At 38.3% G+C, this 26,363-nt stretch overlaps 1 protein-coding gene across 3 annotated transcripts in view; it reads right to left on the bottom strand.

The window, feature by feature from the left end:
• Positions 1–11,359: 11,359 nt before the first annotated feature.
• The window catches only part of CFTR (CF transmembrane conductance regulator), a 196,237-nt gene continuing 181,233 nt past the window's right edge, over positions 11,360–26,363 (bottom strand). For all 3 annotated transcript variants that reach the window (XM_019924883.3, XM_019924893.3, XM_019924896.3), the window contains 3 exons: positions 14,984–15,156; positions 14,239–14,344; positions 11,360–13,082 (listed from right to left, as the gene is read on the bottom strand). In XM_019924883.3, the coding sequence (XP_019780442.1) occupies positions 12,882–13,082; positions 14,239–14,344; positions 14,984–15,156 (480 nt within the window). In that variant the 3' untranslated portion in view covers positions 11,360–12,881. The remainder of the gene's footprint in view (positions 13,083–14,238; positions 14,345–14,983; positions 15,157–26,363) is intronic.

The raw sequence follows: 26,363 nt of genomic DNA, 5'->3' as shown, positions 1-26,363 counted from the left end.
AGAAACAGCCGACCATGGGAATGTTGAGCAGCTATTTAAGAGATTCTAGATATGCAGCCAGAGGGACCTGATGAAGGCAAACTTAGTGACATAAACGAGGAAAGCGGTTGTGACAAAAAGACAAAGATGTCCCAGAAGAAGTGACATCAGCCAAAGTCTTTACATTAAACAGACTCTTGGAGATATTTCACAACATTGGAGGCACTAAGGTTAAAACGTTGGAAGCCGGACTTCCCTGGTGGCGCAGTGGTTGAGAGTCCGCCTGCCGATGCAGGGGACGCAGGTTCGTCCCCCGGTCCGGGAAGATCCCACATGCCGCGGAGCGGCTGGCCCGTGAGCCATGGCCGCTGAGCCTGCGCGTCCGGAGCCTGTGCTCCGCAACGGTAGAGGCCACAACGGTGAGAGGCCCGCGTACGGCAAAAAAAAAAAAAAAAAAAAAAAAAAAAGTTGGAAGCCAATCCAAACAGAAAGTATGACAACTTGCCAAGACATGCTCTCTTCACATCGCAAGTTACATGCCCGGAAGAAAAGCATTGCTCAAACAATTCTTGACGATTATTTATAAAGAGATAAAACACTTTAATTCTAAATGTTTTAGAGTGTACTAAATATTAGTTTTACCAGATATTTCATTTCCTTATTTATAACCAGCAGTTTGAGAGGTTTTAAAATTGTTTAATATTTTTAAAGGTCATGGAACAATCATATTTTTCCCATTAATTATTTATTTTTTTTAACATCTTTATTGGAGTATAATTGCTTTACAATGGTGTGTTAGTTTCTGCTTTATAACAAAGTGAATCAGTTATACATATACATATGTTCCCATACCTCTTCCCTCTTGCGTCTCCCTCCCTCCCACCCTCCCTATCCCACCCCTCTAGGTGGTCACAAACCACTGAGCTCCCATTAATTATTTAAATTATTTTTGTATGGTACTTTAACATTCCCACACTATTGTGCAAAGGGAGGACTACCTATGTTTGGGAAAAAATGAGACAATGGCACTTGTACATTGAGTGGGTATTTGAGGATATTAAGGACTTTTTTCTTTTTAGTTGTTGCAGGGGCATTGTGGATATGGTTTTTTTTCTTTTTTTTTTTTAAACAAAAGGATAAGAGAGGAAGTCCTTGCCTTTTAGAGATACACACAGCTAAAGTTGTATGACGTCTGGGATTTGCTGAAAATTATGTAGGAGGGAAATTCAAGGGAGAACAGATGAAATAAGATTGGCTACGTGTTGATACCTATTGAAGCTCAGCAACAGGGATGTGAAGTTTATTATATTATATGCCTACTTTTATATATATTTGAAATTTCCAAAATTTTCTAAATATGCTAATTGGCCAGATAATGTAAAAAGATCATCATCCAATGTTTAATTTTACTTTGTGGATCCCTGGCCACAGAATAGCCAGGCAACATTGCAAAGTTCAAGTGCAAAGCCTGGTGTGGGCTCCCAAGTAGGAAGGAAGCTTAGTCTGTGCAAGGACACTCTAGTGCCTGCTTTGCCTCCTCAAGGGCACTGGAGCATCCAACCTAAATGGGCGACAAGAGGAAATAAAAATAAAGATTTCTTCCTCACAAGAGTATTGCCTATGATCATAAGTTTGTTTATACGTTTCCATAGAATATTAGTAAGCCCCTGGTACCTGTTGCCAGTGAAGAGGCAGAGGGGAAGAGAGATGGTTGTTTAGAAAATTGCCTTGTTTTTGTTAGCTTATAGAACTCGGACAATAATGATGGTCAGGCAATCAACTGTGGCCAACTATTTCTTTTTACCACTGAATTTAATTTCCAGCTTTATTGAGATATAATTTACATATAGCACTGTGTAAATTTAATGTGTTGATTTGATATACTTATGTATTACAAAATGATGACCACCACAGTGTTGGCTAATACCTCCATCACATCACATAATCACTTCTTTTCTGTGGTGAGAATATATAAGATGTACTCTCTTGGCAACTTTCAAGTATATAACACAGATTGTTAACTGTAATCAGCATGCTGCACATTACATCCCCAGACTTATTCATCTTGACGACTGGAAGTTTGTATTCTTTGACTAAAGTTTGTATCCTTTGACATCTCCCTATTTCCCTTGGCCCCTGGCAACCACCATTCTACTCTGTATTTTTTAAAACAATAAAACAGAGAAAGCCTTTTCTTTACATTATAATTTTAGGTAAATTACAACTTTAATTTCTTAGGAGTTAATTGCAAGATGGATTTCTGTATTTTTTTAGCATTTGTGTCAATACTTGTCAATCAAAATACAATTCAGCTTTAGTTCATTTATCAGCACATCTGTCATTGCTGTTGAAGATCATTCCTTCTATTATTCCATCAGTGTCAAAGGTGAATGGGGAAGAACATAGTTAAAGAGTTGTTTATACACGAAAATTATTTAGGCTTAAATCCCAATATTTACAATGGCTTCAGGAGAAAATGTATTAGAGATTCATTTAAATCAGCGTGTGAGTCTGAGTTCATTTCTGTAATTGGCATATGCGTTTTTTTGGGGAAAAGCAGTTAGCCTAACAATAGAACCAAATCTCTACAAGGGAGCACTATTTGAAGGTCAATCTGTACTTTCTGTACCGATTTTGTACTTTGATGAATGGAAGATGTAAATTGTGTCAACTTTTGATCCAAGTAACTATTTATCATTACTGCTGCATTAATTCATTTTGCTACATGAAATTAAAGGCCAGCATTAGCATATTTGCTTAAACAAAACTTTTGACCACATTTCCCAATGCTCCATATCATTTTACAGTTAGAGAAACTGAGTTATTAAAAAAGCAACTGAGTGGTCCCACTATAATGAATTAAGGATAAAGCCTAAACTTCTGCCAAGAAGTCTCCCTTCTCTGAGAAGGTACATAGATACTGATTCCCCAGTTTCCTGTCAACAGACAGAAAGTGACTGGGGTCTGTTTGGCTCTACACACTGCGAGCAGCTAATAATTCACCATCTATTGATTTGGAGTTCTCATGCCCAAGGCATTTGTCTTGAATTTATGGGTTTTTCTCATTGTATCTTTTAATAGGGAATTGTGATTGTCTGCACCTGTTTTAACAGGTCAAACAGGTTTTTATATTGAGCTTTTTAAACTTCATTCTAAATTGTCTTCCACATACATAATATTTGAGGGTTCTTTCTTTAGCAAACTACTAAAATATTTACATTGGGGGTTTTATTAACCTTTCACTCTGGTACACTGCAATTTCCCAACCCTGGAAGGTTCTCAGTTACTGGAAGGAAATGTACTTGTTTCAAGCCTTAGCTTTTTTCTCGTAATGAGGAAGAATAAAGTGAAAGGTCTGAGAAATAAATGAAAAAAGTATGAGTCAGATGAGAGTGGGTGTAGACTGAGATGAGTAGAACCCCAAACTCCAGACTTACATATAGAAAATAAATAGATAAAAGTAGAAGGCCTGTGGCCAGAATAATGTATTTTGAAAATGAAAAAAAAGGAGTGAAGAAAATCTGATGTGAGGAAAAGCCCAGTGGTATGATGAGCAGTGGAGCTTTGGGTGAACAACGTTGACTTTCCCTTCTTGTTTCAGCGTTTTCCTTCTTAAAGTGAGCTTTTAGAATTAGGGCTTCTTTTGTCACATTGAGTTTGCATTTGACTCCTTCTACCTTTGCAAAGTTTTGTTTGTTTGGTTTTTACTCAAAAAGAACTAGAAAGCCTTCTGGTTTCAGATCTGGTATGTAAGGAACTTAGAAGTTGCCACTCCAACCTAACAATAAATAAAAGGCTGAACAAACTGAAAGATCAGCAACTCTTCGTAGATCTGTCAGAGAAGTAAAGTCACAGGACAAACTGCTGCTGAAGCAGGGGCTGAGACTGGGGCTAGATGAGGGTGCTCCTGGCTGCCCAGCCTTCTGTCGAGAACCTTTCCTGGGATTAGAGCTGCTGTTGCCAGGGAAAAGTGTTGTCTCCCTTGCCCCTCTAATGGGCCCCATTGGTGTGATGCTGTGTCTGTGTACTCTATACAAAGGTACTTGTCCTTTACCTTTGTAACTACATTTGACATAGATTAAACCTGTATAAACAGCTTTAAAAAATTGGAGACAGACAGGTGTATATGGAGAATCACAACTTACCTGAGTAGAAACTACCAAGGAGAAATCTCCGTAGGAACCAGTGCTGGGATAGGACACCCTGAACTGTAACTGATGAGTTTCTAGAGGCTCAGTGTAGGCAAGCCTGAGAGATGAAAACTGCGAGGGGATGCAGTCATCAGGGGAGAGGGACCCACACCTTCATGAGTTTTACCTCCCAAAGCTCTAACAGGGTCTCACAAAAAAAGATGGACGAAAATTCCCTTTTGCTTCCAGCATGGGGAGCAGAAAGGTAATCATTTTGAAGAATACCAGAGAAGGCCTGACCTCAGAAAAGACTATTTTACCAGAGCTTAACCTATCTGGGGAAGGGAAGTACCCAATTCTAACCCACTCTAGCAATCCAGCTCCACTTAAGAGGGGCAAAAAATGCTGAGAAGCATTGGTGAAGTTCACAGTCCAGGGGCACAGGATCACCAGAAGACTGAGACCTAGTCATAAGAGTACAGAACTCTTGTTTCCCCCTACATATTACTACTGCGTAACTAACAGCCTATTTACCACAGCTCCTTTTCCCCAGTACATCACAAAAAATTTACAAGGGGCATACAAAAAGGTTAAAAAAACAGTTTAAAGAGATTGAACAAGTATCAGAACTACAGTCAGATATGCCAGGAATTATCAGACCAGGAATGCATAAAAACTATTAATATCCTAAGGGATCTAAAAGAAAAAATAGACAAGATACAAGAACAGATAGATAATGTAAGCAAAAAGATAGAAATTCTAAGAAAGAATCCAAAAGAAATGTAGAAATCAAAAACACTGTAATAGAAATGAAGAATGCCTTTGATGGGCTCATTAGTAGACTGAACGTGGCAGAGGAAAGAATCTCTGAGCTTGACGATATGATAATAGAAACCTCCCAGACTGAAAAACATACAGAAAAAAACCTGAATATTCAAGAACTATGGGACAACTACATAAGGTGTAATATATCTGTAATAGGAATACCAGAAGAAAAAGAAAGAAATAAACAAAAGAAATATTTGAAGCAATAATGACTGAGAACTTCCCCCAAAGTAATGTCAGACACCAAACTGCAGATCCAGGAAGCTCAGTGAACACCAAGCAAGGTTAATGGCCCTCCAAAGCCCCACACCTAGGCATTATATTCAAACTGCAGAAGATCAAACATAGAGAAAAAATCTTGAAAGAAGAAGAAAAAATACACTATACCTATGAGGAGAAAAGACAAACATTACATTTGACTACTGCTCAAAAACCATGCAGGCAAGAAGAGTGGGGTGAAATATTTAAAGTGTTGACAGAAAAAACCCAAAACCTAGAATTCAGTACCCTGTAAAATTATCATACAAAAGTAAAGGAGAAATAAAGACAGTGTGAAACAAACAAAAATTGAGGGAATTTGTTGCCAGTAGACCTACTTAGAAAGAAACATTAAAAGAAGTTCTTCAGAGAGAAGGAAAATTATATAGGTCAGAAACACAGCTTTCCATGAAAAAAGGAAGAGCATCAAAGAATGAATAAGTAAAGGTAAAATAAAATCTTTTATTTTTATATTCTTAAATGATCTAAAATATTATAGCTTGTTCAATAAATAATAGAAACATATTTGGTTACATATAGCATGCATATAAATATGCTTACATAATAAATAAAATGAATGCCAGCAATGATATAAGAAACAGGAGAGAGGTATCAGGAATATTTTGTTATTATGAGGTACCTGTACTACTCCTACAGTGCCATGGTGTTATTTAAAGTTGCCAACTCTATGTCAACCACTAAAAAAGTTTGAAAAAAAAGTTTAATTGATGTGCTAAGAAAGGAGAAAAAATGGCATAATAAAATGCTCAATTAAAGTCATAAAAGGGAGAAAAAGTGACGAGGACAGAAATAGGAACAAAGAACAAGGGCAATAAATAGAAAATAATAACAAGTATGGTAGATATTAATTGAACTATATCAATAATCACTTTAAATTTTAATGGTCTAAACACTACTTAAAAGAGAGAGACTGTCAGAGTGAATTAAAAAAATTAGACCCAACTTTAAAAATGAAAAGTATGGAAAAAGTTATACCATGCTAACATTAATCAAAAGAAAGTGGGAGTACCTATATTAATTTCAGACAGAGCTGACTTCACAGCAAAGAAAGTTATTAGGGATAGAGAGGGGCACTACATAATTATAAAGAGGTCAATACTACAAGAAGCCTTAACAATCCTTAATGTGTATTTGCCTAACAACTGAGGTGTGTGTACACACAAAATACATGAAGCAAAAACTGACAGAACTGCAAGGAGAAATTGCAATAGATGAATCCACTATTACAGTTGAGAGACTCTATTAATGACAGAGTCAGCAGGCAGAAAATCAGTGTGGACATAGTTGAACTCAACAGCACCATTAATCAACTGGATATAACTGACATCTGCAGACTTCATCCAACAACAGAAAAATACCCACTCTTTTCAACCTGGCATGGAACATTCACCAACCTTGCATGGAAAATCACACCGTGGGCCATAAAAACCCTTAACAAATTTAAAAGAATAGAAATTGCATGATGTCTGCTCTCAGACCACAGGGGAATTAAACTAGAAATCAATAAGAGAAGGATAGCTGGAAAACCCCAGAATACTTGGAGATTAAACATTAATTTCTAAAGAACACAAGTCAAACAAGCAATCTCAATATAGATAAAAATATTTTGAACTAAATGAACATAAAAAAGCAACTTATCAAAATTTGTGGCATGCAGCAAAAATCGTGCTTAGACAAAAATTTATAGCATTGAAGGCATATATTAGAAAAGAAGAAAGACCTAAATTCAATCATCTAAGCTTCCACCTTAGAAACCAATAAAGAAACGCATATTAAATCCAAATTAGGCAAAAGAAAAGAAATAATAAAAAATTAAAGCAGTAATCAATGAAATTTAAAACAGGAGGTCATTTGAGAAAATAAACAAAACAAAAACTTGGTTCTTTGAAAAGATCAACAAAATAGACAAATCTCTAGCCAGGCTAACTAAGAAAATGAAAGAGAGGACATAAATTACTAATATCAGAAATGAAAGAGGGAAAATCACTACTGATTCTATGGGCATTAAAAAAACAATAAAAGAATAATATGTAAAACTCTATGCCCATAAATTTGATAACCTAGAGGAGATGGACCCATCCCCAAAAGACACAATCTACTAAACCTCAGACAAGAAGAAATAGGCAATTTGAATAGACCTTTTAAAGAAATTGAAATAATAATTAATAACTTTCTGAAACAAAGCACCAGGCCCAGATGGGTTCACTGGTGAATTCTATCAAACATTTAAGGAAGAAATTCTACCAATTCTCTGCAATCTCTTTCAGAAGATGGACACAGAAGAGATACTTTCTAACTCATTCTTTGAAGCCAGCATTACCCTAATAATAAATCTGACAAAGGCTTTACAAGAAAACAAAAGACCAATATCTCTCATGAACATAGATGCAAAATGCTGAATAAAATATTAGCAAGTCAAATTCAACAATGTGTAAAAAGAATTATACACCATGACCAAGTGGGATTATTCCTTGATATACCAGGCTGGTTCAGCATTTGAAATCAGTTCATGTAATTCATCACAATGACAGGATAAGAAAAATCACATGATCATAACAATATATGTGGAAAAAGCATCTGACAAAATCCAACACCAATTCCTGATAAAAACTCTCAGCAAAGTAGGAATAGAGGGGAACATTCTCAACTTGATAAAGAACATCTACAGAAACCCTCCAGCTAACCTACTTAATGGTGAGAAATTTGAAGCTTTCCCACTAAGATCAAGAACCCGGCAATGATGTACCCTCTCACCACTGCTTTCAGCATCTTACCAGAAGTTCTAGCTAATTCAAAACGAAGAGAAAATAAAATCATACAAATTGTGAAGGAAAAAATAAAACTGTATTTGCTCATAATCACATATGTAGAAAACCCAAAAGAATTGACAAAAAAAAAAATCCACTTGAAGCTCATAAGTGATTATTGCAAGGATACAAGGTACAAGGTAAATATACAAAATACAATTACTTTCCTATTTCTAGTAATGAACAAGTAAAATTTGAAATTAAAAACACATTACCATTTACATTAGCATCCTCCCCCAAATGAAATACTTAGGTATAAATCTAACAAAATATTTCCTCTATGTGAGGAAAACTATAAAACTCTGATGAATGAAATAAAAAAGGAACTAAATAGATATTCCATATTCATGGGTAGGAAGACTCAACATTGCCAAGATATTGGTTCTTCCCAACTTATCTACAGATTCAACACAATCCCTATCAGAATCCCAACAAGTTATTTTATAGATATCAACAAACTGATTCTAAAGTTTATATGGAGAGAATAAAGACCAGAATATCCAACTCAATAATGAAAAAGAAGAACAAAGTCCAAGAACTGACACTACCCAACTTCAAGTTTTTCTACAAAGTTTCAAGAGACTATAGTATTGGCAAAAGAATACACAAATAGTTCAATGAAGCAGAGTAGAGAGCCCAGAAACAGACCCATATAAATATAGTCAACTTAACTGTGACAATGAGGAAAGGCAATACAATGGGGAAAAGACAGTCCTTTCAACAAATGGTGCTAGAACACCTGGACATCCTCACACCAGAAATGACTCTAGACACAGACCGTACACTTTTCACAAAACCTAACTCAAAATGGATCACAGACATAAATATAAAATACAGAACTATAAAACTTATAGAAGATAACATAGAAAACCTACATGACCTTGGGTATGGCGATGACTTTTTATATACAACACCAAAGGCACGATTAACGAAAGAAAAATTGATAAGTTGGACTTCATTAAAATTAAAAGCCTCTGCTCTGCCTAAGGCATTGTCAGGAGCATAAGACAAGCCACACTTGCAAAAGACACATTTGATAAAGGACAGTTACCCACAATATACAAAGAACTCTTAAAACGCTCCAATAAGAGAACGAACGACCCAATTAAAAAATGTGCAAAAGACCTGAACAGACATCCCATCAAAGAAGATCTACAGATGGCAAATAAGCATATGAAAAGTGTTCAACATCAGGTCATCAGGGAAATGCAAATTAAAACAACAATGAGATAACATTATACACCTATTAGAATGGCCAAATTCCCAGACACTGACACCACCAAATGCTGGTGAGGATTCAAACAGGAATTCTCATTCATTGTTGGCGGGAATGCAGAATGGTACAGTCACTTTGGAAAACAGTTTGAAGGTTTCTTACAACATTAAATATATTCTTACCACAAGATCCTTGGTATTTACCCAAAGGATTTGAAAACTTATGTCAACACAAAAAGCTGCACAGGAATGTTTATTCATAATTGCCAGAAGTTGGATACAACCAAAATGTCCTTCAGTAGGTGAATGGATAAATAAACAGTGGTACATCCAGACAATGGAATATTATTCTATACCAAAATGAAATGAGATAGCAAGCCATGAGAAGACAGGGCTTTCCTATCTGAAGGAGGAAACAAATGCAAATTATCAATACTAAGTAAGAGAAGTCAATCTGAAAAGGCTACTACATACTGTATGATTTCAACTACGTGACATTCCAGAAAAGGCAAAACCATGGAAACAGTAAAAAGATCTGTGGTTACCGGGGCTTAGGAAGGAGCAAGGTATGAATAAGGGTTCACCAAGAATGAAACCTAAACATTGGATTTTGGGTGATAATGATGTGTTGATCATAACAAATGTACCACTCTGGTGCGGGATGTTGAGAGTGGGGGAGGTTAGGGAGGGCTGGGATGGGGGTGGGTTACAGGAAGTCTCTTACTTTCTGCTCAGTTTTGCTGTGAACTTAAAACTGCCCTAAAAAATAAAGTTTATTCATTTAAAAACTTGAACTGGGTTAACTAGAATAGAGCATGCTCTGAGATTGCCTTCTTGGGGTCACATGTGAAAATAAAAATTTTTTTCTCCCAATAAGAAAAGGGAGTGGGAGGCCTTGGCACTCAGTTGGGATCTACTGTCATCTACCACACAATGGCACCTGCATCTTTCAGGAAGAAACTCTGCAAGGAAGAAAAGGGGTCCCAAGAAGCCTCATCAATTAAAAACAGGGATTTGGACAAAGAAATCCACCCAGGTTCTAGTGTAGAAGTACTATTTCCCTTGATGAGATTTGCTCACTTGTCAAGATAGTGATAAAAATAGCTACTGCTCTTTAAATAAGTTTCAAATAAATAAATGAGCCCTTGTGGAATATATTATCTTTTTTATTCTATAAGTCTCCATTTTAAAACAGAAATGAGCTCAAAAGTGTCCTCATTCGTGAAAGTGGGGACACAAATAGTTATTTGTACAACCATGTTCATAAAAGCATCATCCAACATAGTCAAAAGGTGGAAGCAACCTAAGTTGCCCATTGACAAATGAATGGAAAATCAAAATGTCATATATATGTACCTGCAATGGAATATCATTCAGCCTTTAAAAGAAAATTCTGGGCTTCCCTGGTGGCGCAGTGGTTGAGCGTCCGCCTGCCGATGCAGGGGACGCAGGTTTGTGCCCCGGTCCGGGAAGATCCCACATGCCGTGGAGTGGCTAGGCCTGTGAGCCATGGCCGCTGAGCCTGCGCGTCCGGAGCCTGTGCTCCGCAACGGGAGAGGCCACAACAGTGAGAGGCCCGTGTACCGCAAAAAAAAAAAAAAAAAAAAAAAAAAAAGAAAATTCTGACATATGCTATAATATGATGAACCCTGAAGACATTATTAAGTGAAATAAGCCAGTCACAAAAGGACAAATACTATATGATTCCACTCACATGAGGTACGCAGAGTAGTTAAATTCATAGAGACTGAAGATAGAATGGTAGTTGCCAGGAGCTGGGGGAAAGGATAAATAGGGAGTTTTAGTTAATGGTTTCAGAGTTTCAGTTTTGCAAGATGAAAAAATTTCTGTGGATGGATTGTGATGATGATCGTACAACAATGTGAATGTACTTAAAGCCACTGAATTGTACATTTAGAAATGGTTAAAATAGTAAATTTTAGGTTATGTATATTTTACCACAATTTAAAAAAAGAAATAATTTTTAGAGTGTCTTAATTCACATAGGATTCTCAAGAAGCTATATCTAAAGGAATGATTCATGTTTTGTGTACCATGATCCTTAGAGACTGAAGTAAGAGATCAATGAGACACGATTAATGAACACACCTGAAAACCCCTAAGTTTCACACAAATATATGGATTTTATTGACACACGATATTTTCCTACAGTAATAAATAGAATGCAATCTTAAGGGTTACTCTGGAGTTGAGAAGGCAGTGTATCCTTGATAGGGGTGGTCAGATTTTGTGGTACCATTTTCTTTAGAGCTGCATCTAAGAGGGAACAAGTGTACTGGCCAGGAATCACACAGGTATATGCAATATCTGTGTGGGCCCTACTGTTTCTCTCCACACCAACATAATTCATAATTCATAATTCAAACTGGCTAATATCCCCCAAGTTTTCCCCTCCTCCCAGTTTTAACATATCATAAAAATAGCTAGTACCATAAAAGTCAACATTTCAAATATAAAAATCTCTTATACAAATATAATTCATAATATAATCATTCTTAAAATACAGCCATTTATATGAGTTTGAAACATTATTAAAATAAATATTTCCTAGAGAAAATTTCATTTGCATCACAAAATTATAAAACAGAAGCATATAAAACTAATTCATGATTGACTCTACTTCAGTGTGTCCATTATCTCTCCTGCTCAGTATATACAGTATGAAGTACACATAGGTAGCCTGAAAACACACCACATCACCCTTTCTATACCTAGATCTTTGAATTTCACGTACATCTACCTGTAGCGCCCACAGCGTACCTGCCTACACACTCTACCTGGAGCTTCTGGGTGATGAAGTGTTCTCCTGCACCAATTTGCATTAAAGCGTTTTTCCAGCCATCCTTCAGTTCAGAAGTCTTATGAGCTTGTTACTTTCTGGAAGCAGACATCTTCTCTTCCAGATCAAGGGAGCTACATCTTGGTTCCCTACATGGGACTGTAACAGCCCGTTTCCCAGATAATGGATGTTTTCTGATTTATTTGCATTTGGGTATTGCTGAATGGTACTAACCCTGATTTCCAAGATCGGGAAGTTCTGTCTCCTGACTGATACTTAGGTGTTGTGTAGTGCATATTTTGATGGGCTGTCTTGTGACTCTCACAGCATTCCATTACTTGCTTGGAAACGGGGCAGTCTGAATCCTTAACAGACAATATAGCTGTGTTTTTAAATATCGTGGAGAAAGTGGAGAAAAAGGTATATAAACATATATAAGCCACTAAAGTTTCCAGTTATCATTACTTAATTGTATCTCTAAGTAGTATGATTACAGTTCTTCTTCAATAATATAAATGAGTAAGTTTCACTAAACAATAAGTTGAAGAATTAAGCTGGCTGACGTTTACAGCCACCTTTCCAGTGACGACCAAAGGGAAAAGTTTTCAGGAAAAGCTGGCTTGCGATTCCAAGTGGTAAACCTTCAAAGATTTGAAGTACCTGTCACACGGTTTGACCATTGCCAGGAAGCCATTCATCCACGGGAACATCCTTAATTCCTCTTACCCGAAGTTTTCCTTTTTTAAAAAAACATCATTCATCCTTGTTTTCTGAGGCAGAAACTCTTTTTTTTTCTTTTCTTCAACTCCACGCGTGAATGTCCCAGGCAAACCTTTGTTCTGCTCTCTAAAGCCTTGTTTCTTGTACCTCTTCTTCCGTCTCCTCCTTCAGGGCAGCGATTTTGGACCGAGACGTCTGCTTGCTCGAGTTCCGGTGGGGGAAGAGCTTCAAGCGGACTGTGGGGCTGATCGCCTGCCGGAAGAGGCTCTTCTCGCTCAGCATCCTCTGGATGGAGTCGTACTGCCGCACTCTATTCTCCTCTATGACCTAGGGAAGTGGCCGTTAGTGACAACTCGGACAAAGAGGCAGGGCGGACCAAAGCAAGGCAAGAAGGGCACAGGCTCAGAGGATGAGGAAAGCCAGAAAGAACACACAGCGAGTGTCCAGAGGCTTGCAGTCTGAACAGTCAGGGAGAGCTTGTTTCACTGCTGAGTCCTCGTGCTTTATGGAGCTTCTACCATTTGTGAAATCAGCTGTAATTTTTTACTTAGAAGCTGGGAGATTGCTTTTTTTTAATTGATATAGTACTGAACAATGTGCTTCTTCAGAGAACTTTAGAGGAACTAAGGGGGCTTTGAAAACAAGAACTATTCATGTTAGATCCCTTGTGTATTAACCTTACAAATGAGTGTTAAGTCCACAGCACCATAAAGAGTTGAACCACGTCAACAGTGGATTTGAAGCTTAACAATTTCAAATTGGTCAGGATGTGCCTGAGTTACTGTGCCTCCTTCACTCGTTCAAGCTGAACCTGACCGTAGCTGGGCAAGAGGTTGTGAGTCGGCCCCTAACTTATCACTCGAAGCTTAGTAATAATAATGGTAATAACAATCCTTCAGTAAGAAAAGCATTTACCTCCAGGAGCCTGAAAAGCCTTAACAGAAATGATGTGATACATCATCCTCAGGATTTCCTTGTGGCTAAACCCAAAGGGATTTGTAAACATCACTTGAAAGAATCGGTGACAGTTTTGAAACCACAAATGAGAAGGTGGTTGGGAGACGCACTAAGCTGAGTTCCAAATAATGGCTAGAAAAATGAAATAAACCTTTCAACTACTGCGTTAAAACCATACATCAGGTTGCAAGATAATCCAGGCCTGTTCTGGACCCCATCCATGGGAGATTCAGTTACTGAAAGCATCAGGACCTAGTCTTTTTCATGACTGATCCCCAAATAAAAGAAGCAAAAAGTATAGATGTTCCAATTTATTAATGTAATTTAGTAATAAGCTGCTATTTTAGATTGGCTGAATTCCAACCTCAACTCGTTGCACAAAGTGAGACACTTGGGCAGGTATTTTGAGTAAAGCTGGATAGCTGTGAGCTTGTACATTGCTGTGACTTGCAGGAACCAGCACATATCAGATTGTTATCAAGAATCAAAGGAGAGATGAGATCTTAGGTAAATTAGAAACACTCACCAAAAATCGCTGACATTCCAACATTGCCTCTATCCTGTGTTCAGAGAGGATTACTGTGCAATCAGCAAATGCTTGTTTTAGGGTTCTTCGAATGATCTGGTATGTTCTAGCAAAGAAAAAATACCACATATAACATCACAGAATGTTAATAATCTGTCTCTATCCTTGATAACATACCTATTCTTCTGTCAATGTAATTCCTTAAATTATCTTTCCTTGAATCCTTTTAACAGAATGTTGCAATAGAGTCAGCCACAATCAGCTTTCCAACCACAGGGCAGATTCTAAGTTTTCATAAATAAATAGGACAAATATTTGGGAAAAAATTTCACAGTTTGAAAAAAGTTTCCCAAATAAGTATATTTTTCATTATGTAGCATCAATAGTAGTTCTTTATTTTATGCTATAAATATTTCCTATGTTATAAATGGGATAGTAAGGAAGACCATAAGGACCCAAGTATGCCTATGTAACTAAATATTTTATCACACGTCAATAAGGGGGAAGAGTTTGTATGAAATTGCAAAATTACACTTAGAAGAGAACACATAGCTCTTATACTAGGAAATAAGCACTTGTGCGCATGTCAAATAGTAACTTTTCCACTGGGCAATTATTTCATATCTAGAAGGTAGTCTCCTGCTTGCAGACATGACAGCCTGATGGAAATTTGTGTCAATATGAAGTATGTCTCAATGATTCTTTTCCCCCTGTGTTATTAAATAGCAGGAATTCTGAAACTCACATTGGATCCAAATGAGCACTGGGTTCATCAAGCAGCAAGATCTTTGCTTTACTGAGAACGGATCTGGCCAAGCACATCAGCTGCTTGTGGCCATGGCTTAGGACACAACCCCCATCCATAAGGACAAAATCAAGCTTCCCAGGAAACTGCTCTATCACAGATCTGAGTCCAACCTGCAGAAAAGAAAGAGGAAAAACACTGGGCTTAGGAGGGGTAGTTCACATACTACAGGGTTAAAAACACTTAAGAGGCTGATAATCTGAAAAGACAGGAGTTCTAAAAGTTTAAATTTCATAACAACCCCCCACCATTCCTGCTATTTGGCTTTAACTGAACAAAAGACTGTGTATAATCTTGGCAGCTCTAAAGCATCAGTCTACAGACAGTTTCAGCTCTGTACTTTTCCTTTCATGAGGTTTTCAGGGAATGCCTATTCTATGCCAGGTCCTCCAATAGGGATTAAAGAGAGGATAAATGGTCCGTGGGCCCTGCAAAGCTCAGGGTTTATAAAGACATACACAGATAATTATAACACAATTTAATACATGCTAGAAAAGATAATATGTATAGAATGCAGTTACTTACTGTATCATGACAGATTCTTTTATGTTACCTTCCATTCTCTACTCTGTAATAACAGAGCATGAAAGGCAGCAATAAAAATCAACTGAGGAGCCATTTAAAACCACATATGGCAATGTACTACTCATCTCTTTAATTCATAAAAACTGACTTTAAGAAAGTCACGAAACTATGAAGTAAAAATAACTGGAGTTAAAATAGTGGTGTATTACTGGAGATTTAAAGGTGCTTAAATATTCGGGTGGAATATGAGAGTTGTGTTAGGGTCAACGGCTTATTTTTTTAAGCTAGATAGGAAAAATAAATAGGTTGAAAAAGCAAATGAGATAGAGAAACCCATTCTTTCGAAATAAGATAAAAAATGTAACCTTGCCTCATATCACTTATTCAAATAAATGTGCATTGACATATGTATTTTTGCCAAGTGTTGCTGAGTGTTTGAGACCTAAAGAGATACACATATGATTATATCCTGCCCTTGGGAAGTCTGGGATTTAGTATTGGGAGGTAAGATGTGTTCCCACCTACCTGTAATACAGGCAGAATAAGATAGTGGCCTTAAGACAGACTCTCACGAGTTCAGTGATGAATCTGGAGATGGCTCACATCACTGTGTTTGTTCAGTAAATATTAACTGTGCCCAGGATATGTATTGCAGCCAATATTCCTTTCCTTGAGTGGATTTCTCATTAAAACAACCTCACTTTGTGTGAATTCATTAATGTTTGAAAAGAGTTTCTGAGATGGTAGGGAAAGTAAACATATTAATTAGACAAGGGGGACTATTCTCATGTATCCTGGAAGACTCAAACATAAAACTAATTTTGGATCTAACCAGCTGAGAATGTGAATAAGAGCTCTTGGGTGAGGAACTGGAGGACTTGTGTTCTTTCTCTCTTCAACTTTCGCTTTTTATTGGCTTCAGCCTGTGAACCTGCTACATCTCTCCCCTCTTGAAACAAAACCCCCTCATTTGCCTCCAGATTCTCCTTTAGCTATTATTTATTTATTTAACAGATCTTTACTGGAGTATAATTGCTTCACAATATTGTGTTAGTTTCTGTTGTACAACAAAGTGAATCAGCCATATGTATATATATGTCCCCATATCCCCTCCCTCTTGAGCCTCCCTCCCACCCTCCCTATCCCACCCCTCTAGGTCGTCGCAAAGCACTGAGCTGATCTCCCTGTGCTATGCAGCAGCTTCCCACTAGCTAACCATTTTAAATTTGGTAGTGTATATATGTCGATGCTACTCTCACTTTGCCCAGCTTCCCCTCCCCTCCCGTGTCCTCAAGTCCATTCTCTATGTTTATGTCTTTATTCCTGCCCTGCCACTAGGTTTGTCAGTACCATTTTTTTTTTAGAGTCCATATATATGCGTTTGCATACAGTATTTTCTCTTTCTGACTTATTTCACTCTGTATGACAAACTAGGTTCAGACTCATCCACCTAACTACAAATAACTCAATTTCGTTTCTTTTTATGGCTGAGTAATATTCCATTGTATATATGTGCCACGTCTTTATCCACTCATCTGTCAATGGACACTTAGGTTGCTTCCATGTCCTGGCTATTGCAAATAGAGCTGCAATGAATATTGTGGTATATGTTGCTTTTTGAATTATGGTTTTCTCAGGGTATATGCCCAGTAGTGGGATTGCTGGGTTGTATGGTAGTTCTATTTGTAGTTTTTTAAGGAAACTCTATACTGTTCTCCATAGTGGCTGTATCAATTTACATTCCCACCAACAGCGTAAGAGGGTTCCCTTTTCTCCACACCCTCTCCAGCACTTATTGTTTGTAGATTTTTTGATGATGGCCACTCTGACTGGTGTGAGGTGATACCTCATTGTAGTTTTGATTTGCATTTCTCTAATAATTAGTGATGTTGAGCATCCTTTCATGTGCCTCTTGGCCATCTGTACGTCTTCTTTGGTGAAATGTCTATTTAGGTCTTCTGCCCATTTTGTAATTGCATTGTTTGTCTTTTTGATATTGAGCTCCATGAGCTGTTTGTATATTTTGGAGATTAATCCTTTGTCCATTGCTTCATTTGCAAATATATTCTCCCATTCTGAGGGTTGTCTTTTTGTCTTGTTTATGGTTTCCTTTGCTGTGCAAAAGCTTTTAAGTTTAATTAGGTCCCATTGGTTTATTTTTGTTTTTATTTTCATTACTCTAGGAGGTGGGTCAAAAAAGATCTTGCTGTGGTTTACATCAAAGAGTGTTTTTCCTATGTTTTCCTTTAAGAGTTTTATAGTGTCTGGTCTTACATTTAGGTCTTTAATCCATTTGGAGTTTATTTTTGTGTATGGTGTTAGGGAGTGTTCTAATTTCATTCTTTTACATGTAGCTGCCCAGTTTTTGCAGCACCACTTATTGAAAAGGCTGCCTTTTCTCCATTTTATGTTCTTGCCTCCTTTGTCGTAAATTAGGTGACCATATATGTGTGGGTTTATCTCTGGGTTTTCTATCCTGTACCATTGATCTATATTTCTGTTCTTGTGCCAGTACCATACTGTCTTGATTACTGTAGCTTTGTAGTATAGTTTGACATCAGGGAGCCTGATTCCTCTAGCTCCATTTTTCTTTCTCAAGATTTCTTTGGCTATTCGGGGTCTTTTGTATTTCCATACGAACTGTAAAATTTTTTGTTCTAACTCTGTGAAGAATGACATTGGTAGTTTGATAGGGATTGCATTGAATCTGTAGATTGCTTTGGGTAGTATAGTCATTTTCACAATACTGATTCTTCCAATCCAAGAACATGGTATATTTCTCCATCTGTTTATGTCATCTTCGATTTCTTTCATCAGTGTTTAATAGTTTTCTGAGTACAAGTCTTTCACCTCCTTAGGCAGGTTTATTCCTGGGTATTTTATTATTTTTGCTGTGATGGTAAATGGGATTGTTTCCTTAATTCTTCATTTTGATCTTTCATTGTTAGTGTATAGGAATGCCAGAGATTTCTGTGCATTAATTTTGTATCCTGCAACCTTGCCAAATTCATTGATTAGTTCTAGTAGTTTTCTGGTGGCATCTTTAGGATTTTCTATGTATAGTATCATGTCATCTGCAAACAGTGACAGTTTTACTTCTTCTTTCCCAATTTGTATTCCTTTTATTTCTTTTTCTTCTCTGATTGCCGTGGCCAGGACTTCCAAAACTATGTTGAATAAGAATGGTGAGAGTGGACATCCTTGTCTTGTTCCCGATGTTAGAGTAAAGGCTTTCAGCTTTTCACCATTGAGTATGTTTGCTGTGGGTCTGTCATATATGGCCTTTATTATGTTGAGGTAGGTTCCCTCTATGCCCATTTTCTGGAGAGTTTTTATCGTAAATGGGTGTCGAATTTTGTCAAAAGCTTTTTCTGCATCTATTGAGATGATCATACGGTTTTTATTCCTTAATTCATTAATACGGTGTATCACATTGATTGATTTGCATATATTGAAGAATCCTTGCATCCCTGGGATAAATCCCACTTGGTCATGGTGTATGATCGTTTTAATATATTGTTGGATTCTGTTTGCTAGTATTTTGTTCAGGATTTTTGCATCTATGTTCATCAGTGATACTGGTCCATAATTTTCTTTTTTTGTGATATCTTTTTCTGGTTTTGGTATCAGGGTGATGGTGGTTTCACAGAATGAATTTGGGAGTGTTCCTCCCTCTGCAATTTTTTGCAAGAGTTTGAGAAGGATCAGTGTTAGCTCTTTTCTAAATGTTTCGTAGAATTCACTTGTGAAGCCATCTGGTCCTGGACTTTTGTTTGTTGGAAGATTTTAAATTACAGTTTCAATTTCATTACTTCTGCGCACGGGCTTTTTCTAGTCGCAGCCAGTGGGGGCTACTCTTTATTTCAGTGCACAGGCTTCTCATTGCAGTGGCTTCTCTTGTTGTGGAGCACAGGCTCTAGATGCGCTGGCTTCAGTAGTTGTGGCATGCAGGCTCCATAGTTGTGGCTCATGGGCTTAGCTGCTCCACAGTGTGTGGGATCTTCCCGGACCAGGGCTCAAACCCATGTCCCCTGCATTGGCACACCGATTCTTAACCACTGTGCCACCAGGGAAGCCCTAGCTATTATTTAATGTCTCCCCCTTTTCTCATCTAGAAATCTTAAATAATGAGTGTGTATCTGTTGTCTCTACTGCCTGAGACCATAGAACATTTTTTCCCTTCTTCAAACATCTATTCCTTGCCTTATGAGAAACCACACCCTCTATGGACATTTCTTCTTATTATCACATGTAGGTAATTCTCCCTCTTCCTGTCCCTTGAATATTAGTTTTCCTCATTGCCAACTCTCCAAATGCTCCTTCTGAGATCTCATTCATGCTCAGAGTATCAACTACCACCGATAAGCGAATGATTTTTCATCTTTATATCCAACCCTGGACCTCTTCCAAATACTTCTTAATCTTCCATCTCCTTGCCAGCCCTATTACAACAACCCTAGGCCAGGCCATTATTGTCTCTTAAGCTTCATACTGTAATCTCAAGTTGATTGTCACCCGACAACCCCACAGGGATCCTTCTAAAATATAGGTTTGACCCCATCATTTCTCTGTTTTAAATACTATGGTGGCTCTCCTGCTGACAGAATAACTGAACTCTCTCAGATGGCAGATAAGGCATCCAGAATTGAGCCCCCTCCACTTTTACTTCCAGCAGCACTAAACACTCAGCTTGTAGTTCCCCATACACCTTGACCTTCTCAGGTTTGTGCCATTGCTTAGCCGGGAGCACCATTCCAAATACTCCTGATCATCCTCTAGGGCAGTCAGGCACATAGTCACAGAAGTATGGGTGCAAGTTCCCCTGTTAGACTGTTGGCTTCCTGAGGGTAAAGACATGTGCTCTTTAGCTCACTACCAATGTCAGACACATTGTCAGCCTCAACACACCCATTCATTTGTTCAACAAATGTGTACTGAGCCCCTGGAATGCTGGCCAAACAAAACAAACACAGTTTTGATGAATGACAAATCAATCCGATTTAAGGAAGAATGACAAATGGTAAATGAATGAGTGCTGGTTTTAGCTCCCCCAATATGGAGTGTGATCTAAAACCAGTCACTTGACCTGTCGGTGTGCCTCCACTTTCTCATCTTTAAGACTCTATAAAACTCCTTAAAAACAAATTATCAAATAAGAAGTTCTTTAACACTGATAGGTCAGCATTTCCTTTCAGATCAATCAGAAATACTTGAGAATTTTTCTTAAGTCAAATTAAGCATCAAGAAAAGTGCTGATGAAAGACTGGCTTTAAGTCTGCACTCCACCACTCGCTGGCTGACGCTGTCAGATGTGTTACTGGAAGTCTCACTTAGCTCACTGGAAAAAAATGGAGAAAATACTAGGATAGACTTCAAAGGCTTGTAATGGGGACTAAATGGGATAATTTGTGGAAAGAGCTTGCCACAGAGTGTAGCTTGTGGTAAGCACCTAATCAACCCTGACTATTAGTATTGTTAGAGCCTGGGAAATCCCAAGACATGGGCCTGGCCACTGAAACGTTTCCCTGGTATGACAGTATGACTTGTAAGACTTTCCCTTTACAAGTTATCTTGGAAAGCAAGTTAGCAGAAAGTGTCACAATACTAGTAATTTACATCATGCTTAGTAACAAGGTTGAGACTTTGTTAAGAACATTGCAGCATGTAGTCTCCCTTTAGATTCACACCAATCATACTCTAGTTTCCTAAGGCCATAGGGGGAAAGCTACTTTAGTGTGTTATACTTTGTACTTTCTTGTGATAGAGAGCTGAGCAAAGTGTGTGGTTCTTACCCAAATGAAACTATTTCTTAACACAAGTAAATAAGTACCTAAATATATAGCACTGTCAATATTTAGAGAAGAAAACTGTATAAAATGAGTGACAGAGACACAGGCCAATCTAGGGTGCATTTTGCCACATTCCTATCTCAACTGTTTTACTCACTATCAAGTATAGTAAAAATCTTTTAAAATCATATTCACTAGAGAAAGGTCAACATAAGTTAGTAAAAGTTTACTAGTTTGAAGTCAGTGAATATTTAACAAATGTATTAATTACCTATTTTCTGCCAGATATTGTGATAGGCTTTGGAGAGAAAATGGGAAGCAAGATAGACTAGTAATTGGTTTTTAAAAGATATAAAGTTCTTGTTACCAACTCCACGTACTGATAAGAATGGTTTAAATTAACCTCGTGATTGTTTGGGTGCTCAGTCATGTATTCCTTAATGGACTCTTACTGAGAGTTTATTAAGTTCTAGGCACTATGGCAGACCTGGGAATTCAAAGATGAATAACACAAGGCTCTGCCTTGAAGGAACTCATGGCTCAGACAGGGAGAAAAATAATAGGTGGGAAATTACTGTTAAAAGAGAAAAGAGCTATGGGGGGGAAAAAAGACTTAAAGGGAACTTGCTACAGAGATCATCTAATTTAGTGATCTTTAACAGCAGAATTCTTTAAAAATAAATACATACATGTATACACACATATACATACATATTCCCAATATAATATTATTTACACTATTGTCACAAACCACTTTTCAACAGATTAAAAAAAATACAAACTTTAGATTAGCTCTGTCCAAACTAAGGTGAATTTTAATTACTGGGATCTAAACATTTCTAAGTATTTTTGTTCCAACTTAGCATTACAAATTAATCATAGCATCAAAAGTTTGTGGATATAAAGAACTTTGGGAAGAAAGAATTTGCCAGATTTATGCAGTTGAGCTAATAAATCATATGTATTTCCAAACTACTATTTACAAAGAAGAAATTTTATTTTGTGACATATGAAACTTAAAAAATGTATTACAGTCTGTAAAGGACCAGGTATTTTCTTCAAAGTGTTGACTTTTGTTATTGCTGCCCTCTGGAATGTTATTATAGAGCAAGAGTTTGCTCTTGTGATAAGGAAACATGAAAAAAAAAAATCAGAAAAGTGAACTGTGGTTGGACTGGGCAGTTATAAAAATAGACTCTGTCAACTCCTTTAGACACTCCTTTTGCTATGCTGCAGGTTTTCCAGGGCAAATTTTCACCTTAAAAGGCCACTATTTCTGTTAGTTTGTTTGCCCTCTAAAATAGCTTACCTGACTATCTATGTGTAAGGAAGGAAACTATTTTCTAAGTAATCCAAAAAGCAAACAATTACCGAACAGTTTTCCTTCTAAAAGCATTCTAAACCATTCTAGAACCAACAGATGTGCTGCTTGGATGACACAGGGTAACACAGACTGTGGTGAAGGAGCCTGAGATTCTGGATGCCACTGGGAAAGCTCACTGTGGCGAAAGAGCCTGTGAACCAGAAATCAAGGGAGACAGCTGTTTCTGCGCCCACCACCCAGCTCAGCTAAGTCCCTCCGATGTCTCAGGGCTCAGTGTCCTCATTGCTAATGGTGATACCCGTTGTGTGTCAATCACAAGGCTACCTGCATGATACATTACACATGAACCATTTATTTATTCATTTAAATAAATGAATCAGATCATTCATCCATTCATTCATTCATCCAATCAATGTTTATTGAACACCATGCACATGCCCAACACTACTCTATGCAAGGAAATACCACAGTGAATATCTCTGCCCTCAAGGAACTTACAAGCCAGTGGTGGACATGGACAAGTTAAGAGGTAAATCTCTCTCCCGTGCGAAGAAAGCTGTGAAAGGGGTGGAGGTACAGGATACACGTAGGAGGGGCTCCTCTCTCACACCTGGAGCATCAGGGCAGGTTTCTGGGAAGAAGTGATGTGTAAGGAGAGGCCTGAATGGTGAGGGGGATCAGGCAGTGAAGGGCTGGGGGTGCCCCAGGCACAGAGCGTATGAAAAAACCTCTGGAGAACAGACAGCACATGGTGCCTTAGAGGAAACAAAGGAATTCAGTGTAGCTGGATCCTGGCAAGCAGAGGCAGTTGGGGAGGGAGTTTAGAGAGGCAGGCAAAGATGAAATCATGAAGGACGTTACAAGCCACCTTGAGCAGTGTGGACTTTGTCCAACAGGCAATAAGGAGCCTTATAAGGGGAGAAACAAGTGCTCAGATGCAAGGCTGCAAAGAACAGAATGAACTGTAGGGAGCCGGTAAGAGAGACACCGGACAGGAGCCTGTTTCTAAAATCCACATGAGAATTAGTAGTGGTGTGAGATGGGGATGGAGAAAAGTGAGTATATCCTAGATTTTTGCAGGAGACAGTCTTGACAGGGCTTGGTATGTGAAGACAGGTGGAGAAACTGGGAGTCAAGGATGAGACCCAGGTCTTGGCTTTGGGCAACGAGAAGCTGGTGATGCCATCCACTGGAATTGGAAACGCAGGACACTTGTGTGGGTGGGGCAGCTAAGAGACTCACTTATGGACATAAGATGCCTGTCCATGCTGAGATGTCAGGTCGGGAGCTCTGGGGACAGGTGGATTTGGGAGTCATCAGCACAGAAGTATTAGTTAGAGCTAAGAGGATGCATGATATTTCCCAGGAAGAGTAAGTAAAGTAAGAAAACAATTAGGATTCTGACAAGCAACAACATTTAAGAGACGGCCAGGTAAAGACCTCATGAAAACATGATTATAATAGCTAACATTTACTTAGTACCTATTATGTGGCAGGCCTTAGGCTGGGCCCATTATACATATTAGCCTGAAAATGTACAGCAATGCTACCAATTTATTAGACCACAATGTTAGGGTCATCTTTTTGTTTCCTTAAGATTCAGCCTCCTTTGAGATTTTCTTTGGTCTACACAGCTGGTAAAGTCAGTGCTCCTGTGGAGAAGCTATCTGGTCCTGAGTTGTTTGTGAAGGGGAAAATTAGATCTCTGTAGTTCTGGGTCTTAGAAACCCTTTACCTCCCTTGGACTTGCTTTAAATTCATCCATAGAATTATAAGGCATACAGTGCCAAGATGAAGGTACGGGCCTAGGGCACAAAGGGTAAGGAAGCTGCTTTGGCCAGTTTTGTTTCCAAGTCTTAGAGCTTGTAACTAATGATGTTCCTCATGGCTTCACACAATTCAGCCCAGATCTGCAAAGATAAGGTTTCACACTGGAGTGCAGGGCCCAATCCAAGGTAGGAATAGAGTGTTTCTTGGCCTGACATTGTCATCGTGCACACTTTTGATTTCCGTTTCAGGGAAAGGGGAATTACAAAGAATTGGGATAAGATTCAAGTGTTTGGCTCTCTGCTGTTACTCAATTCATTTCCCTCTAGAGAAACAAGTCATACCAAGGTCACAGAGAGGACTTAGATGAAATGAAATTCAATCCCAGTTTGCCCTGGCCAATCCTGGTTTACACCTTTTGTCCCATTATCCTGTCCAGGTGAGAAACTGACCCCTCCCCAAATGGTCCTGTTTGGGCAAAGTATATGATCAACCATATAGGACTAAAGTCCAGACCCCAAAACTTGTAAATCAATGCCTTTTCTGCTTCTCTGGGATGTTGCTTTTTTGTCTGTGCTCCATTCTAAGGCCTCCTCAACAAAATGTATCACTGTTACTCAAACACATGGCATAACTGTGAGGACAGCAGCCCATCTCTGTTTTTGAACAGCAAATTATTTTTAAAAGGATCAGTAAAAAAGATATACCTAGGGGGCTTCCCTGGTGGCGCAGTGGTTGAGAATCTGCCTACCAATGCAAGGGACACGGGTTCGAGCCCTGGTCTGGGAAGATCCCACATGTTGCAGAGCAACTAGGCCCGTGAGCCATGGCCGCTGAGCCTGCGCGTCCGGAGCCTGTGCTCCGCAACGGGAGAGGCCGCGATAGTGAGAGGCCCGTGCACCGCGATGGAGTGGTCCCCGCTTGCCGCAACTAGAGAAAGCCCTCGCACAGAAACGAAGAGCCAACACAACCAAAAATAAATAAATAAATAATTTAAAAAAAAAAGATATACCTAAGTATGAGTTGATCAAATAAAAATCTAAACAGGTAAAATTTCTGCACATATTGGCATTTAAAATCTTAACCATGTCTTCTAAAATTTTAGATTTTTTTATGATCCTGATTTCCTGTAAACTTTATTGTGACTTGGCAATACTTGCAGATTTTATAAAGTCTAATGTCTTCCTTTCAAAGTTTCTCTCCCACCACACTGTGTTCCTATAGTTCATTCTCTGAAGTCACATCAAAGAACTTAAAACGTGTCACTTGCAATTTAGTTAATGTTTTCTTTAAAACCCCTGTTTGTTCGGTAATAAGGAAACTTTGATAATGAAGACGGTTAATCTAAGTGCATTTTATTAGGGGCATGTTAAGGTTAGACACTCAATGGGTAAGTGTTTAACACTCACAGGCATTTCAAAGCTTCTGTCAAGATCTACGCTGAAGGGAGGAAGCCAAGGAAAGAACATTTGGGATAAACCGAATTGGGCTTTACAACAAGGACCAAATATGTCAGAGACAGTGGAATAAAGCTGTTCTCTGAGAAGACCTTTGCATCTCAATGTTCTTAGGCCCCATAATTGTAGTCTGCCACCATCCAGAGCTTTGGACATAAACCTCAAGTTTAGTAAACTAGAACAATTTATGTTCTCCTTTTCTTAAATAAAACGCCTGTATTTCAAGGATTATCAGTTAACAGCTAGGGTGCCGGTTAAGGGAACCAAGAATCCCACTCTAGCTCTCCCCCAGCCCTAACTTCCTTAACCACCTGGTGGGTAAATACAGGGTATTATTTAGGAATTTAGATTCCATTTTAATCCATGTATTTCCTATGGTGTCCTAATGACCTCAAGGAATAGAGTCTGCCACATCTACGTCATGTGGTATTTTGGCTGGAGGTGCTCACAGCCAAAGC

Source organism: Tursiops truncatus, chromosome 9 (genome assembly GCF_011762595.2).
Source record: "Tursiops truncatus isolate mTurTru1 chromosome 9, mTurTru1.mat.Y, whole genome shotgun sequence".
Lineage (NCBI taxonomy): Eukaryota > Metazoa > Chordata > Mammalia > Artiodactyla > Delphinidae > Tursiops > Tursiops truncatus.
Note: the sequence above shows the minus strand (reverse complement) of the source record. Positions and strands in the feature narration are given on the sequence as shown.